The 19,393-nt window shown below is 54.3% G+C and overlaps 1 protein-coding gene across 1 annotated transcript in view; it reads left to right on the top strand.

Moving 5' to 3' along the window:
* The window catches only part of ncapd2 (non-SMC condensin I complex, subunit D2), a 175,117-nt gene that overhangs the window by 122,308 nt on the left and 33,416 nt on the right, over positions 1–19,393 (top strand). Inside the window, exons 23-25 of the mRNA XM_063039703.1 lie at positions 14,985–15,093; positions 17,844–17,967; positions 18,090–18,245. Of these exons, the coding sequence (XP_062895773.1) occupies positions 14,985–15,093; positions 17,844–17,967; positions 18,090–18,245 (389 nt within the window). The remainder of the gene's footprint in view (positions 1–14,984; positions 15,094–17,843; positions 17,968–18,089; positions 18,246–19,393) is intronic.

Genomic DNA, 19,393 nt, shown 5'->3' with positions numbered 1-19,393 from the left:
AGGAAACATCCTCTCCACATCCAGTCTATCTGTGTCCTCTGGTCCGAGACTCCCCCACTACGGGAAACATCCTCTCCACATCCACTCTATCTGTGTCCTCTGGTCCGAGACTCCCCACTACAGGAAACATCCTCTCCACATCCACTCTATCTGTCCTCTGGTCCTAGACTCTCCCCACTACAGGAAACATCCTCTCCACATCCACTCTATCTGTGTCCTCTGGTCCGAGACTCCCCCACTATAGGAAACATCCTCTCCACATCCACTCTATCTGTGCCCTCTGGTCCTAGACTCCCCAACTACAGGAAACATCCTCTCCACATCCACTCTATCTGTGTCCTCTGGTCCTAGACTCTCCCCATTATAGGAAACATCCTCTCCACATCCACTCTATCTGTGTCCTCTGGTCCTAGACTCCCCCCACTATAGGAAACATCCTCTCCACATCCACTCTATCTGTGTCCTCTGGTCCTAGACTCCACCACTATAGGAAACATCCTCTCCACATCCATTCTATCTGTGCCCTCTGGTCCTGGACTCCCCCCACGACAGGAAACATTCTCTCCACATCCACTCTATCTGTGTCCTCTGGTCCTAGACTCTCCCCACTACAGGAAACATCCTCTCCACATCCACTCTATCTGTGTCCTCTGGTCCTAGACTCCTCCACTACAGGAAACATCCTCTCCACACCCACTCTATCTGTGTCCTCTGGTCCGAGACTCCCTCACTATAGGAAACATCCTCTCCACATCCACTCTATCTGTGTCCTCTGGTCCGAGACTCCCCCACTGCAGGAAACATTCTCTCCACATCCACTCTATCTGTGGTCCTAGACTCCGCCACTACAGGAAACATCCTCTCCACATCCACTCTATCTGTGTGCTCTGGTCCGAGACTCCCCCAATACAGGAAACATCCTCTCCACATCCACTCTATCTGTGTCCTCTGGTCCTAGACTCCCCCACTACAGGAAACACCCTCTCCACATCCACTCTATCTGTGTCCTCTGGTCCTAGACTCCCCCCACTATAGGAAACATCCTCTCCACATCCACTCTATCTGTGTCCTCTGGTCCGAGACTCCCCACTATAGGAAACATCCTCTCCACATCCACTCTATCTGTGCCCTCTGGTCCTAGACTCCCCAACTACAGGAAACATCCTCTCCACATCCACTCTATCTGTGTCCTCTGGTCCTAGACTCTCCCCATTATAGGAAACATCCTCTCCACATCCACTCTATCTGTGTCCTCTGGTCCTAGACTCCCCCCACTATAGGAAACATCCTCTCCACATCCACTCTATCTGTGGTCCTAGACTCCGCCACTACAGGAAACATCCTCTCCACATCCACTCTATCTGTGTCCTCTGGTCCGAGACTCCCTCACTATAGGAAACATCCTCTCCACATCCACTCTATCTGTGTCCTCTGGTCCGAGACTCCCCCACTACAGGAAACATTCTCTCCACATCCACTCTATCTGTGGTCCTAGACTCCGCCACTACAGGAAACATCCTCTCCACATCCACTCTATCTGTGTCCTCTGGTCCTAGACTCCCCCACTACAGGAAACATCCTCTCCACATCCACTCTATCTGTGTCTTCTGGTCCGAGACTCCCCCACTACAGGAAACATCCTCTCCACATCCACTCTATCTGTGTCCTCTGGTCCTAGACTCCCCCACTACAGGAAACATCCTCTCCACATCCACTCTATCTGTGCCCTCTGGTCCTAGACTCCCCCACTATAGGAAACCATAGAAACCATAGAAACTACAGCACAGAAATAGGCCTTTTGGCCCTTCTTGGCTGTGCCGAACCATTTTCTGCCTAGTCCCACTGACCTGCACACGGACCATATCCCTCCTTACACCTCCCATCCATGTATCTGTCCAATTTATTCTTAAATGTTAAAAAAGAACCCGCATTTACCACCTCGTCTGGCAGCTCATTCCATACTCCCACCACTCTCTGTGTGAAGAAGCCCCCCCGCTAATGTTCCCTGAAAACGTTTCCCCCCCTCACCCTTAACCCATGTCCTCTGGTTTTTTTCTCCCCTTGCCTGAGTGGAAAAAGCCTGCTTGCATTTACTCTATCTATACCCACCATAATTTTATATACTTCTACCAAATCTCCCCTCATTCTTCGACACACCAGGGAATAAAGTCCCAACCTATTCAACCTTTCTCTGTAACTGTGTTTCTCAAGTCCCAGCAACATCCTTGTAAACCTTCTCTGCACTCTTTCAACCTTATTTATATCCTTCCTGTAATTTGGTGACCAAAACTGAACACAATACTCCAGATTTGGCCTCACCAATGCCTTGTACAACCTCACCATAACATTCCAGCTCTTAAACTCAATACTTTGATTAATAAAGGCCAATGTACCAAAAGCTCTCTTTACGACCCTATCTACCTGTTACGCCACTTTTAGGGAATTTTGTATCTGTATTCCCAGATCCCTCTGTTCCACTGCACTCCTCAGTGCCTTACCATTAACCCTGTATGTTCTACCTTGGTTTGTCCTTCCAACGTGCAATACCTCACACTTGTCGGTATTAAACTCCATCTGCCATTTTCCAGCCCATTTTTCCAGCTGGTCCAAGTCCCTCTGCAGGCTCTGAAAACCTTCCTCACTGTCTACTACACCTCCAATCTTTGTATCATCAGCAAACTTGCTGATCCAATTTACCACATTATCATCCAGATCATTGATATAGATGACAGATAACAATGGACCCAGCACCGATCTCTGTGGCACACCACTAGTCACAGGCCTCCACTCGGAGAAGCAATTCTCTACCACCACTCTCTGGCTTCTCCCATCGAGCCAATGTCTAATCCAATTTACCACCTCTCCATGTATACCTAGCGACTGAATTTTCCTAACTAACCTCCCATGCGGGACCTTGTCAAAGGCCTTACTGAAATCCATGTAGACAATATCCACTGCCTTCCCTTCATCCACTTTCCTGGTAACCTCCTCGAAAAAATCCAATAGATTGGTCAAACATGACCTACCACGCAGAAAGCCATGTTGACTCTCCCTAGTAAGTCCCTGTCTATCCAAATGCTTGTAGATTCTGTCTCTTAGTACTCCCTCCAATAACTTACCTACTACTGACGTTAAACTTACCGGCCTATAATTTCCCGGATTACTTTATGATCCTTTTTTAAACAACGGAACAACATGAGCCACTCTCCAATCCTCCAGCACTTCACCCGTAGACAGCGACATTTTAAATATTTCTGCCACGGCCCCCACAATTTCAACACTAGTCTCCTTCAAGGTCCAAGGGAACACTCTGTCAGGTCCCGGGGATTTATCCACTTTAATTTTCCTCAAGACAACAAGGACCTCCTCTCCACATCCACTCTATCTGTGTCCTCTGGTCCGAGACAACCTCACTATAGGAAACATCCTCTCCACATCCACTCTATCTGTGTCCTCTGGTACTAGACTCCCCCACCACAGGAAACATCCACTCCACATCCACTCTATCTGTATCCTCTGGTCCTAGACTCCCCCAATACAGGAAACATCCTCTCCACATCCACTCTATCTGTGTCCTCTGGTCCTAGACTCCCCCACTACAGGAAACATCCTCTCCACATCCACTCTATCTGTGTCCTCTGGTCCTAGACTCGCCCACTACAGGAAACATCCTCTCCACATCCACTCTATCTGTGTCCTCTGGTCCTAGACTCCCCCCACTATAGGAGACATTCTCTCCACATCCACTCTGTCTGTGGTCCTAGACTCCGCCACTACAGGAAACATCCTCTCCACATCCACTCTATCTGTGTCCTCTGGTCCGAGACTCCCCCCACTACAGGAAACATCCTCTCCACATCCACTCTATCTGTGTCCTCTGGTCCTAGACTCCCCCACTACAGGAAACATCCTCTCCACATCCACTCTATCTGTGTCCTCTGGTCCTAGACTCGCCCACTACAGGAAACATCCTCTCCACATCCACTCTATCTGTGTCCTCTGGTCCTAGACTCCCCCACTACAGGAAACATCCTCTCCACATCCACTCTATCTGTGTCCTCTGGTCCTAGACTCGCCCACTACAGGAAACATCCTCTCCATATCCACTCTATCTGTGTCCTCTGGTACTAGACTCCCCCACTACAGGAAACATCCTCTCCACATCCACTCTATCTGTGGTCCTGGACTCCGCCACTACAGGAAACATCCTCTCCACATCCACTCTATCTGTGTCCTCTGGTCCGAGACTCCCTCACTATAGGAAACATCCTCTCCACATCCACTCTATCTGTGTCCTCTGGTCCTAGACTCCCCCCACTACAGGAAACATTCTCTCCACATCCACTCTATCTGTGGTCCTAGACTACGCCACTACAGGAAACATCCTCTCCACATCCACTCTATCTGTGTCCTCTGGTACTAGACTCCCCCACTACAGGAAACATCCTCTCCACATCCACTCTATCTGTGTCCTCTGGTCCTAGACTCCCCCAATACAGGAAACATCCTCTCCACATCCACTCTATCTGTGTCCTCTGGTCCTAGACTCCCCCACTACAGGAAACATCCTCTCCACATCCACTCTATCTGTGTCCTCTGGTCCTAGACTCGCCCACTACAGAAAACATCCTCTCCACATCCACTCTATCTGTGTCCTCTGGTCCTAGACTCCCCCCACTATAGGAAACATTCTCTCCACATCCACTCTATCTGTGGTCCTAGACTCCTCCACTACAGGAAACATCCTCTCCACATCCACTCTATCTGTGTCCTCTGGTCCGAGACTCCCTCACTATAGGAAACATCCTCTCCACATCCACTCTATCTGTGTCCTCTGGTCCGAGACTCCCCCACTACAGGAAACATTCTCTCCACATCCACTCTATCTGTGGTCCTAGACTCCGCCACTACAGGAAACATCCTCTCCACATCCACTCTATCTGTGTCCTCTGGTCCGAGACTCCCCCAATACAGGAAACATCCTCTCCACATCCACTCTATCTGTGTCCTCTGGTCCTAGACTCCCCCACTACAGGAAACACCCTCTCCACATCCACTCTATCTGTGTCCTCTGGTCCTAGACTCCCCCCACTATAGGAAACATCCTCTCTACATCCACTCTATCTGTGTCCTCTGGTCCTAGACTCCCCCACTACAGGAAACATCCTCTCCACATCCACTCTATCTGTGTCCTCTGGTCCTAGACTCTCCCAATACAGGAAACATCCTCTCCACATCCACTCTATCTGTGTCCTCTGGTCCTAGACTCCCACACTACAGGAAACATCCTCTCCTCATCCACTCTATCTGTGTCCTCTGGTCCAAGACTTCGCCCAAAACAGGAAACATCCTCTCCATATCCACTCTATCTGTGTCCTCTGGTCCTAGACTCCCCCCACTATAGGAAACATTCTCTCCACATCCACTCTATCTGTGGTCCTAGACTGCTCCACTACAGGAAACATCCTCTCCACATCCACTCTATCTGTGTCCTCTGGTCCTAGACTCCCCCACTACAGGAAACATCCTCTCCACATCCACTCTATCTGTGTCCTCTGGTCCTAGACTCCCCCACTACAGGAAACATCCTCTCCACATCCACTCTATCTGTGTCCTCTGGTCCTAGACTCCCCCAATACAGGAAACATCCTCTCCACATCCACTCTATCTGTGTCCTCTGGTCCTAGACTCCCCCACTACAGGAAACATCCTCTCCACATCCACTCTGTCTGTGCCCTCTGGTCCGAGACTCCCCCCACTACAGGAAACATCCTCTCCACATCCACTCTATCTGTGTCCTCTGGTTCTAGACTCGCCCACTACAGGAAACATCCTCTCCACATCCACTCTATCTGTGTCCTCTGGTCCTAGACTCCCCCACTACAGAAAACATCCTCTCCACATCCACTCTATCTGTGTCCTCTGGTCCTAGACTCCCCCAATACAGGAAACATCCTCTCCACATCCACTCTATCTGTGTCCTCTGGTCCTAGACTCCCCCACTACAGGAAACATCCTCTCCACATCCACTCTATCTGTGTCCTCTGGTCCTAGACTCGCCCACTACAGGAAACATCCTCTCCACATCCACTCTATCTGTGTCCTCTGGTCCTAGACTCCCCCCACTATAGGAAACATTCTCTCCACATCCACTCTATCTGTGGTCCTAGACTCCTCCACTACAGGAAACATCCTCTCCACATCCACTCTATCTGTGTCCTCTGGTCCGAGACTCCCTCACTATAGGAAACATCCTCTCCACATCCACTCTATCTGTGTCCTCTGGTCCGAGACTCCCCCACTACAGGAAGCATTCTCTCCACATCCACTCTATCTGTGGTCCTAGACTCCGCCACTACAGGAAACACCCTCTCCACATCCACTCTATCTGTGTCCTCTGGTCCTAGACTCCCCCCACTATAGGAAACATCCTCTCTACATCCACTCTATCTGTGTCCTCTGGTCCTAGACTCCCCCACTACAGGAAACATCCTCTCCACATCCACTCTATCTGTGTCCTCTGGTCCTAGACTCTCCCAATACAGGAAACATCCTCTCCACATCCACTCTATCTGTGTCCTCTGGTCCTAGACTCCCCCACTACAGGAAACATCCTCTCCACATCCACTCTATCTGTGTCCTCTGGTCCTAGACTCGCCCACTACAGGAAACATCCTCTCCATATCCACTCTATCTGTGTCCTCTGGTCCTAGACTCCCCCCACTATAGGAAACATTCTCTCCACATCCACTCTATCTGTGGTCCTAGACTGCTCCACTACAGGAAACATCCTCTCCACATCCACTCTATCTGTGTCCTCTGGTCCTAGACTCCCCCACTACAGGAAACATCCTCTCCACATCCACTCTATCTGTGTCCTCTGGTCCTAGACTCCCCCAGTACAGGAAACATCCTCTCCACATCCACTCTATCTGTGTCCTCTGGTCCTAGACTCCCCCAATACAGGAAACATCCTCTCCACATCCACTCTATCTGTGTCCTCTGGTCCTAGACTCCCCCAATACAGGAAACATCCTCTCCACATCCACTCTATCTGTGTCCTCTGGCCCAGACTCCCCCCACTATAGGAAACGTCCTCTCCACATCCACTCTATCTGTGTACTCTGGTCCGAGACTCCCCCCACTACAGGAAACATCCTCTCCACATCCACTCTATCTGTGTCCTCTGGTTCTAGACTCCCCCAATACAGGAAACATCCTCTCCACATCCACTCTATCTGTGTCCTCTGGTCCTAGACTCCCCCACTACAGGAAACATCCTCTCCACATCCACTCTATCTGTGTCCTCTGGTCCTAGACTCGCCCACTACAGGAAACATCCTCTCCACATCCACTCTATCTGTGTCCTCTGGTCCTAGACTCCCCCACTACAGGAAACATCCTCTCCACATCCACTCTATCTGTGTCCTCTGGTCCTAGACTCCCCCAATACAGGAAACATCCTCTCCACATCCACTCTATCTGTGTCCTCTGGTCCTAGACTCCCCCACTACAGGAAACAACTATAGGAAACATCCTCTCCACATCCACTCTATCTGTGACCTCTGGTCCGAGACTCACTACAGGAAACATCCTCTCCACATCCACTCTATCTGTGTCCTCTGGTCCGAGACTCCCCCCACTACAGGAAACATCCTCTCCACATCCACTCTATCTGTGTCCTCTGGTCCGAGACTCCCCCAATACAGGAAACATCCTCTCCACATCCACTCTATCTGTGTCCTCTGGTCCTAGACTCCCCCACTACAGGAAACATCCTCTCCACATCCACTCTATCTGTGTCCTCTGGTCCTAGACTCCCCCCACTACAGGAAACATCCTCTCCACATCCACTCTATCTGTGTCCTCTGGTCCTAGACTCCCCCACTACAGGAAACATCCTCTCCACATCCACTCTATCTGTGTCCTCTGGTCCTAGACTCCCCCAATACAGGAAACATCCTCTCCACATCCACTCTATCTGTGTCCTCTGGTCCTAGACTCCCCCACTACAGGAAACATCCTCTCCACATCCACTCTATCTGTGTCCTCTGGTCCTAGACTCGCCCACTACAGGAAACATCCTCTCCACATCCACTCTATCTGTGTCCTCTGGTCCTAGACTCCCCCCACTATAGGAAACATTCTCTCCACATCCACTCTATCTGTGGTCCTAGACTCCTCCACTACAGGAAACATCCTCTCCACATCCACTCTATCTGTGTCCTCTGGTCCGAGACTCCCTCACTATAGGAAACATCCTCTCCACATCCACTCTATCTGTGTCCTCTGGTCCGAGACTCCCCCACTACAGGAAACATTCTCTCCACATCCACTCTATCTGTGGTCCTAGACTCCGCCACTACAGGAAACATCCTCTCCACATCCACTCTATCTGTGTCCTCTGGTCCGAGACTCCCCCAATACAGGAAACATCCTCTCCACATCCACTCTATCTGTGTCCTCTGGTCCTAGACTCCCCCACTACAGGAAACACCCTCTCCACATCCACTCTATCTGTGTCCTCTGGTCCTAGACTCCCCCCACTATAGGAAACATCCTCTCTACATCCACTCTATCTGTGTCCTCTGGTCCTAGACTCCCCCACTACAGGAAACATCCTCTCCACATCCACTCTATCTGTGTCCTCTGGTCCTAGACTCTCCCAATACAGGAAACATCCTCTCCACATCCACTCTATCTGTGTCCTCTGGTCCTAGACTCCCCCACTACAGGAAACATCCTCTCCACATCCACTCTATCTGTGTCCTCTGGTCCTAGACTCGCCCACTACAGGAAACATCCTCTCCATATCCACTCTATCTGTGTCCTCTGGTCCTAGACTCCCCCCACTATAGGAAACATTCTCTCCACATCCACTCTATCTGTGGTCCTAGACTCCTCCACTACAGGAAACATCCTCTCCACATCCACTCTATCTGTGTCCTCTGGTCCTAGACTCCCCCACTACAGGAAACATCCTCTCCACATCCACTCTATCTGTGTCCTCTGGTCCTAGACTCCCCCACTACAGGAAACATCCTCTCCACATCCACTCTATCTGTGTCCTCTGGTCCTAGACTCCCCCAATACAGGAAACATCCTCTCCACATCCACTCTATCTGTGTCCTCTGGTCCTAGACTCCCCCACTACAGGAAACATCCTCTCCACATCCACTCTATCTGTGCCCTCTGGTCCGAGACTCCACCACTACAGGAAACATCCTCTCCACATCCACTCTATCTGTGTCCTCTGGTCCTAGACTCCCCCCACTACAGGAAACATCCTCTCCACATCCACTCTATCTGTGTCCTCTGGTCCTAGACTCCCCCCACTATAGGAAACATCCTCTCCACATCCACTCTATCTGTGTCCTCTGGTCCTGGACTCCCCCAATACAGGAAACATCCTCTCCACATCCACTCTATCTGTGTCCTCTGGTCCTAGACTCCCCCCACTACAGGAAACATCCTCTCCACATCCACTCTATCTGTGTCCTCTGTTCCTAGACTCCCCCACTACAGGAAACATCCTCTCCACATCCACTCTATCTGTGTCCTCTGGTCCTAGACTCCCCCACTACAGGAAACATCCTCTCCACATCCACTCTATCTGTGTCCTCTGGTCCTAGACTCGCCCACTACAGGAAACATCCTCTCCACATCCACTCTATCTGTGTCCTCTGGTCCTAGACTCCCCCCACTATAGGAGACATTCTCTCCACATCCACTCTATCTGTGGTCCTAGACTCTGCCACTACAGGAAACATCCTCTCCACATCCACTCTATCTGTGTCCTCTGGTCCGAGACTCCCTCACTATAGGAAACATCCTCTCCACATCCACTCTATCTGTGTCCTCTGGTCCTAGACTCCCCCCACTACAGGAAACATTCTCTCCACATCCACTCTATCTGTGGTCCTAGACTCCGCCACTACAGGAAACATCCTCTCCACATCCACTCTATCTGTGTCCTCTGGTACTAGACTCCCCCAATACAGGAAACATCCTCTCCACATCCACTCTATCTGTGTCCTCTGGTCCTAGACTCCCCCCACTACAGGAAACATCCTCTCCACATCCACTCTATCTGTGTCCTCTGGTCCTAGACTCCCCCAATACAGGAAACATCCTCTCCACATCCACTCTATCTGTGTCCTCTGGTCCTAGACTCCCCCACTACAGGAAACATCCTCTCCACATCCACTCTATCTGTGTCCTCTGGTCCTAGACTCGCCCACTACAGGAAACATCCTCTCCACATCCACTCTATCTGTGTCCTCTGGTCCTTGACTCCCCCCACTATAGGAAACATTCTCTCCACATCCACTCTATCTGTGGTCCTAGACTCTGCCACTACAGGAAACATCCTCTCCACATCCACTCTATCTGTGTCCTCTGGTCCTAGACTCCCCCACTACAGGAAACATCCTCTCCACATCCACTCTATCTGTGTCCTCTGGTCCTAGACTCCCCCACTACAGGAAACATCCTCTCCACATCCACTCTATCTGTGTCCTCTGGTCCTAGACTCCCCCAATACAGGAAACATCCTCTCCACATCCACTCTATCTGTGTCCTCTGGTCCTAGACTCCCCCAATACAGGAAACATCCTCTCCACATCCACTCTATCTGTGTCCTCTGGCCCAGACTCCCCCCACTACAGGAAACATCCTCTCCACATCCACTCTATCTGTGTCCTCTGGTTCTAGACTCCCCCAATACAGGAAACATCCTCTCCACATCCACTCTATCTGTGTCCTCTGGTCCTAGACTCCCCCACTACAGGAAACATCCTCTCCACATCCACTCTATCTGTGTCCTCTGGTCCTAGACTCGCCCACTACAGGAAACATCCTCTCCACATCCACTCTATCTGTGTCCTCTGGTCCTAGACTCCCCCACTACAGGAAACATCCTCTCCACATCCACTCTATCTGTGTCCTCTGGTCCTAGACTCCCCCAATACAGGAAACATCCTCTCCACATCCACTCTATCTGTGTCCTCTGGTCCTAGACTCCCCCACTACAGGAAACATCCTCTCCACATCCACTCTATCTGTGTCCTCTGGTCCTAGACTCGCCCACTACAGGAAACATCCTCTCCACATCCACTCTATCTGTGTCCTCTGGTCCTAGACTCCCCCCACTATAGGAAACATTCTCTCCACATCCACTCTATCTGTGGTCCTAGACTCCTCCACTACAGGAAACATCCTCTCCACATCCACTCTATCTGTGTCCTCTGGTCCGAGACTCCCTCACTATAGGAAACATCCTCTCCACATCCACTCTATCTGTGTCCTCTGGTCCAGACTCCCCCACTACAGGAACATGTGGTCCTAGACTCCGCCACTACAGGAAACATCCTCTCCACATCCACTCTATCTGTGTCCTCTGGTCCGAGACTCCCCCAATACAGGAAACATCCTCTCCACATCCACTCTATCTGTGTCCTCTGGTCCTAGACTCCCCCACTACAGGAAACACCCTCTCCACATCCACTCTATCTGTGTCCTCTGGTCCTAGACTCCCCCCACTATAGGAAACATCCTCTCTACATCCACTCTATCTGTGTCCTCTGGTCCTAGACTCCCCCACTACAGGAAACATCCTCTCCACATCCACTCTATCTGTGTCCTCTGGTCCTAGACTCTCCCAATACAGGAAACATCCTCTCCACATCCACTCTATCTGTGTCCTCTGGTCCTAGACTCCCCCACTACAGGAAACATCCTCTCCACATCCACTCAATCTGTGTCCTCTGGTCCTAGACTCGCCCACTACAGGAAACATCCTCTCCATATCCACTCTATCTGTGTCCTCTGGTCCTAGTCTCCCCCCACTATAGGAAACATTCTCTCCACATCCACTCTATCTGTGGTCCTAGACTCCTCCACTACAGGAAACATCCTCTCCACATCCACTCTATCTGTGTCCTCTGGTCCTAGACTCCCCCACTACAGGAAACATCCTCTCCACATCCACTCTATCTGTGTCCTCTGGTCCTAGACTCCCCCACTACAGGAAACATCCTCTCCACATCCACTCTATCTGTGTCCTCTGGTCCTAGACTCCCCCAATACAGGAAACATCCTCTCCACATCCACTCTATCTGTGTCCTCTGGTCCTAGACTCCCCCACTACAGGAAACATCCTCTCCACATCCACTCTATCTGTGCCCTCTGGTCCGAGACTCCACCACTACAAATAAACATCTGCTCCACATCCACACTATCTGTGCCCTCGGATCCTAGACTCCCCCCACTACAGGGAACGTCCTCTCCACATCCACTCTGTCTGTGTCCTCTGGTCCTAGACTCCCCCCACTATAGGAAACATCCTCTCCACATCCACTCTATCTCTGTCCTCTGGTCCTGGACTCCCCCACTACAGGAAACATCCTCTCCACATCCACTCTATCTGTGTCCTCTGGTCCTAGACTCCCCCCACTACAGGAAACATCCTCTCCACATCCACTCTATCTGTGTCCTCTGTTCCTAGACTCCCCCACTACAGGAAACATCCTCTCCACATCCACTCTATCTGTGTCCTCTGGTCCTAGACTCCCCCACTACAGGAAACATCCTCTCCACATCCACTCTATCTGTGTCCTCTGGTCCTAGACTCGCCCACTACAGGAAACATCCTCTCCACATCCACTCTATCTGTGTCCTCTGGTCCTAGACTCCCCCCACTATAGGAGACATTCTCTCCACATCCACTCTATCTGTGGTCCTAGACTCTGCCACTACAGGAAACATCCTCTCCACATCCACTCTATCTGTGTCCTCTGGTCCGAGACTCCCTCACTATAGGAAACATCCTCTCCACATCCACTCTATCAGTGTCCTCTGGTCCTAGACTCCCCCCACTACATGAAACATTCTCTCCACATCCACTCTATCTGTGGTCCTAGACTCCGCCACTACAGGAAACATCCTCTCCACATCCACTCTATCTGTGTCCTCTGGTACTAGACTCCCCCAATACAGGAAACATCCTCTCCACATCCACTCTATCTGTGTCCTCTGGTCCGAGACTCCCCCCACTACAGGAAACATCCTCTCCACATCCACTCTATCTGTGTCCTCTGGTTCTAGACTCCCCCAATACAGGAAACATCCTCTCCACATCCACTCTATCTGTGTCCTCTGGTCCTAGACTCCCCCACTACAGGAAACATCCTCTCCATATCCACTCTATCTGTGTCCTCTGGTCCTAGACTCGCCCACTACAGGAAACATCCTCTCCACATCCACTCTATCTGTGTCCTCTGGTCCTTGACTCCCCCCACTATAGGAGACATTCTCTCCACATCCACTCTATCTGTGGTCCTAGACTCTGCCACTACAGGAAACATCCTCTCCACATCCACTCTATCTGTGTCCTCTGGTACTAGACTCCCCCACTACAGGAAACATCCTCTCCACATCCACTCTATCTGTGTCCTCTGGTCCTAGACTCCCCCAATACAGGAAACATCCTCTCCACATCCACTCTATCTGTGTCCTCTGGTCCTAGACTCGCCCACTACAGGAAACATCCTCTCCACATCCACTCTATCTGTGTCCTCTGGTCCTAGACTCCCCCACTACGGGAAACATCCTCTCCACATCCACTCTATCTGTGTCCTCTGGTCCTAGACTCCCCCACTATGGGAAACATCCTCTCCACATCCACTCCATCTGTGTCCTCTGGTCCTAGACTCCCTCACTATAATAAACATCCTCTCCACATCCATTCTATCTGTGTCCTCTGGTCCTAGACTCCGCCACTACAGGAAACATCCTCTCCACGTTCACTCTATCTGTGTCCTCTGGCCCTAGACTCCCCCACTACAGGAAACATCCTCTCCACATCCACTCTATCTGTGTCCTCTGGTCCTAGACTCCCCCACTACACGAAACATCCTCTCCTCATCCACTTTATCTGTCTCCTCTGGTCCGAGACTCGCCCACTACAAATACGTCCTCTCCACATCCACTCTATCTGTGTCCTCCGGTCATAGACTCCCCCACTACAGGAAACATCCTCTCACACATCCACTCCATCTGTGTCCTCTGGTCCGAGACCCCCCCACTACAGGAAACATCCTCTCCACATCCACTCTATCTGTGTCCTCTGGTCCTAGACTCTCCCACTACAGGAAACATCTTCTCCACATCCACTTTATCTGTGTCCTCTGGTCCTAGACTCCCCCACTACAGGAAACATCCTCTCCACATCCACTCTATCTGTGTCCTCTGGTCCTAGACTCCCCCACTACAGGAAACATCCTCTCCACATCCACTCTATCTGTGTCCTCATCTCCACCTGCCTGCCTGTCCCCCATAGCCCTTAATTCCCTTCCTATGCAAGAATCTACCCAACCTTGTCTTAAATATATTTACTGCGGTAGCCTCCACTACTTCATTGGGCAGAGAATTCCACAGATTCACCACGTTCTGGGAGAAGAAGTTCTTGCTCATCTCTGTCCTCAATCTTCTCCCCCAAATGTTGAGGCTCTGTCCTCTCGTTCTCATCTTGCCTACCAGTGGAAATGACTTTCCTGTCTCTATCTTAACTATCCCTTTCTTAATTTTATAAGTTTCTATAAGATCTCCTCTCGTCCTTGTGAACTCCAGCGAGTGCAGGCCCAGGCGACTCGATCTCCCCTCATAGTCTAACCCACCCTCAACTCTGGAATCGACCCGGTGAACCTCCTCTGCGCCGCCCGCAAAGCCAGTATCTCCTCTCCAATGCCAGCGTGTCCCGTGTGGCCAGCCCCTCCCTCTCATCCTGTCAGATGGAAATGTCTGCTGGAGCTTTTTCCAATAACCGCGGGCGGCGGGGGGGGCGGGATGGGAAAAGTGGGCAGGTGGAGCTGAGCCGGCGGGCAAATGGGCTACCGGACCGGGTGTGGGGTGGGGGCGGTCGGGACGACTGGCGGCTCCCCCATCCCCCTCCGTTTCTTGACGAAGCTCCTTCTGTGTCCCTGCAGCGGGCCAGCGTCAGCGCCATCGAGGAGGAGCTGGGCTTGGCGGAGAACGCGGCCGAGGACACAGAGGCGGAGCTGGTGCGCAAGGTTTGCGACGCGGAGCTGCTGCAGGGTAGGTGTCCGGTCGGCCGGCCCGGAGTGCGTGCGACCTGACTTCCAGCCAGCCTGCCGTGTGGAACCTTTTCCAAGGCTTTACTGAAGTCCGCAGAGATGGCTTCACCCACCCTGCCCACGTTGGCCTTCCTCGTTACTTTTTTAAAGGCTCTCAGTCGAATTTGTAAAAGTTTTCAATGATTAGAGATGAGCCTTATTTATTAAATAATTTATTAATTTTTTAAATAATTCCTTTATTAGCTGTTTAAATATTTATTAAAGCTGGCCTGCATTTGTTACGTGCACATCGAAACGTCTCATTCATCTTCACGGCCAGCGCAATGCGAGGTTCGTGCTGGGGGCCCCCACTCCCAACACCAGCGTGGCGTGCCCTCCACTTACGAACCCCAACCGGACTGTGGGTGGGAACCAGAGCACCCGGGGGAAACCCACGCGGTACCAAATGCTTGCAGGCAGCGGCGGGAAAGGAACCCGGCTCGCAGCTCGCTGGGGCTGTTAAACGGTGTGCTAACATCGAGCGGATTGAGTGATTGTTTTGGATACAGAGTGAACTTCCCCCTCCTCCTCCACCTCCCCTCCCCTCTCCTCCTCCCCTCCCCTCTCCTCCTCCCCTCCCCTCCTCTACCTCCCCTCCCCTCTCCTCCTCTACCTCCCCTCCCCTTCTCTACCTCCCCTCCCCTCCTCCACCTCCCCTCCCCTCTCCTCCTCGACCTCCCCTCCCTTTCTCTACCTCTCCTCCTCTACCTCCCCTCCCCTCCTCCACCTCCCCTCCCCTCCTCTACCTCCCCTCCCCTCTCCTCCTCTACCTCCCCTCCCCTCTCCTCCTCCCCTCCCCTCCCCTCTCATCCTCTACCTCCCCTCCCCTCCTCTACCTCCCCTCCCCTCTCCTCCTCTACCTCCCCTCCCCTTCTCTACCTCCCCTCCCCTCCTCCACCTCCCCTCCCCTCTCCTCCTCTACCTCCCCTCCCCTCTCCTCGACCTCCCCTTCCCTTCTCTACCTCCGCTCCCCTCTCCTCCTCTACCTCCCCTCCCCTCCTCCACCTCCCGTCCCTCCCCTCCCGTTCTCTACCTCCCCTCCCCTCTCCTCCTCTACCTCCCCCTCTCCTCTACCTCCCCTCTCCTCTCCTCCCTACCTCCCCTCCCCTCCCCTCCTCTACCTCCCCTCCCCTCCTCTACCTCCCCTCCCCTCCTCTACCTCCCCTCTCCTCCAACACCTCCCCTCCCCTCCTCCACCTCCCCTCCCCTCTCCTCCTCCACCTCCCCTTTCCTCCTCTACCTCCCCTCCCCTCCTCCACCTCCCCTCTCCTCTCCTCCTCTACCTCCCCTCCCCTCCTCCACCTCCCCTCTCCGCCTCCACCTCCCCTCCCCTCCTCCACCTCCCCTCCCCTCCTCCACCTCCCCTCCCCTCTCCTCCTCCCCTCCCCTCCCCTCTCCTCGACCTCCCCTCCCCTCCCCTCCTCTACCTCCCCTCCCCTCCTCTACCTCCCCTCCCCTCCTCCACCTCCCCTCCCCTCCTCCACCTCCCCTCCCCTCCACCTCCCCTCCCCTCTCCTCCTCGACCTCCCCTCCCCTCCCCCCCTCCACTTCCCCTCTCCTCCTCCACCTCCCCTCCCCTCTCCACCTCCCCTCCCCTCTCCTCCTCCCCTCCCCTCTCCTCCTCCCCTCCCCTCCCCTCCCCTCCTCCACCTCCCCTCCCCTCTCCTCCTCCCCTCCCCTCTCCTCCTCGACCTCCCCTCCCCTCTCCTCCTCGACCTCCCCTCCCCTCCCTTCCTCCCTTCGCCTCTCCTCCTTCCCTCCCCTCCCCTCCTCCACCTCCCCTCCCCTCCTCTACCTCCCCTCTCCTCCTCTACCTCCACTCCCCTCCCCTCTCTTCCTCCCCTCCCCTCTCCTCCTCCCCTCCCCTCCTCCCCTCCCCTCTCCTCCTCGACCTCCCCTCCCCTCCCCTCCTCCTCTCCCCTCTCCTCCTCCCCTCCCCTCCCCTCCCCTCCTCCCCTCCCCTCCCCTCTCCTCCTCCCCTCCCCTCCTCTACCTCCCCTCCCCTCTCCTCCTCTACCTCCCCTCCTCTCCCCTCCCTCCCCTCCTCCCCTCTCCTCCCCACCCTCCCCCCCTCCCCTCCCCTCTCCTCCTCCCCCTCCCTCTCCCTCTCCCTGCCTCTCTCTCACACCCTCCCCCCTCCCTCCCCCTCCCCCTCCCCTCCTCCTCTCCCTCTCCGTCACCCTCCCCTCCCCCTCCCCCTCCCCCTCCCTCTCCCCCTCCCCCTCCCCCCTCCCCCTCCCTCTCCCCCTCCCCCTCCCTCTCCCTCTCCCTGCCTCTCTCTCACACCCTCCCCCTCCCCCTCCCCCTTCCTCTCCCCTCCCCCCTCCCCCTCCCTCCCCCTCTCCCTCCCTCTCCCTCTCCCTCTCCCTGCCTCTCTCTCACACCCTCCCTCCCCCCTCCCTCCCTCCCCCTCCCCCTCTCCCTCTCCCTCCCCCTCTGCCTCTCCCCCTCCCCCTCTCCCTCTCCCTGCCTCTCTCTCACACCCTCCCCCTCCCCCTCCCCCTTCCTCTCCCCTCCCCCCCTCCCTCTCCCCCTCTCCCTCCCCCTCCCCCCTCCCCCTCCCTCCCTCTCCCTCTCCCTCTCCCTGCCTCTCTCTCACACCCTCCCCCCTCCCCCTCCCCCTCCCCCTCCCCCCTCCCCCTCCCCCTCCCCCCTCCCCCTCCCTCTCCCTCTCCCTCTCCCTCTCCCTCTCTCTCTCTCTCACACTGACAGAGGGACAGCTTCTCTCGGCCTTCATCCCCCTGGTGGTGAAGCTGTGCAGTAACCCTGGCGTGTACAGCGACCCGGACCTGGCCACGGCCTCCTGCCTCGCCCTCTGCAAACTGGCAATCGTCAGGTAACACGGGGGGCCTCGGAGGAAGGAGGGGGCAGGGAGGGGTGGGAGGATGTAGGGAAGGGCGTGGAGAGGGGGACTGAGCCTAATGCCCTCTCACCCTTCCCCTCTCCCCCTCTCCACAGCCACGACTTCTGTGAGTCGCACCTGCGTCTGCTCTTCACCCTGCTGGAGAAATCAGCTCTGCCCGCCATCCGATCCAACACCATGGTAGCCCTTGGGGACCTCAGCTTCCGATTCCCCAACCTCATCGAGCCCTGGACCCCTCACCTGTACGCCAGGTAAACGCCACAATCCTCTCTGGAGCGCGGAGGGTGACGGGTCACTGAGGGACGGTATGAGGGAGCTGGATTAACGTCAGTGACACAGGACACTGGGGGAGAGGGGTCACTGAGGGACGGTGTGAGGGAGCTGGGTTAACGTCAGTGACACAGGACGCTGGGGGAGAGGGGTCACTGAGGGACGGTGTGAGGGAGCTGGATTAACGTCAGTGGGGGATACAGTCGATGACACAGGACGCTGGGGGAGAGGGGTCACCGAGGGACGGTGTGAGGGAGCTGGATTAACGTCAGTGACACAGGACACTGGGGGAGAGGGGTCACTGAGGGACAGTGTGAGGGAGCTGGGTTAACGTCAGTGACACAGGACGCTGGGGGAGTGGGGTCACTGAGGGACGGTGTGAGGGAGCTGGATTAACGTCAGTGACACAGGACGCTGGGGGAGAGGGGTCACTGAGGGACGGTGTGAGGGAGCTGGGTTAACGTCAGTGACACAGGACGCTGGGGGAGAGGGGTCACTGAGGGACGGTGTGAGGGAGCTGGATTAACGTCAGTGGGGACACAGTCAGTGACACAGGACGCTGGGGGAGAGGGGTCACTGAGGGATGGTCTGAGGGAGCTGGGTTAACGTCAGTGACACAGGAGGCTGGGGGAGAGGGGTCACTGAGGGACGGTGTGAGGGAGCTGGATTAACGTCAGTGGGGATACAGTCGGTGACACAGGACGCTGGGGGAGAGGGGTCACTGAGGGACGGTGTGAGGGAGCTGGATTAACGTCAGTGGGGATACAGTCGGTGACACAGGACGCTGGGGGAGAGGGGTCACTGAGGGACGGTGTGAGGGAGCTGGATTAACGTCAGTGGGGACACAGTCAGTGACACAGGACATTGGGGGAGAGGGGTCACTGAGGGACGGTGTGAGGGAGCTGGGTTAAAGTCAAGGGGGACACAGTCAATGACACAGGATGCTGGGGGAGAGGGGTCACTGAGGGACAGTATGAGGAATCTGGGATTAACGTCAGTGGGGATACAGTCGGTGACACAGGACGCTGGGGGAGAGGGGTCACTGAGGGACGGTGTGAGGGAGCTGGATTAACGTCAGTGGGGATACAGTCGGTGACACAGGACGCTGGGGGAGAGGGGTCACTGAGGG

This window comes from Mobula hypostoma, unplaced genomic scaffold (assembly GCF_963921235.1).
Source record: "Mobula hypostoma unplaced genomic scaffold, sMobHyp1.1 scaffold_123, whole genome shotgun sequence".
In the NCBI taxonomy this organism is placed as follows: domain Eukaryota; kingdom Metazoa; phylum Chordata; class Chondrichthyes; order Myliobatiformes; family Myliobatidae; genus Mobula; species Mobula hypostoma.
This window is presented reverse-complemented; position numbering and strand designations above follow the sequence as displayed.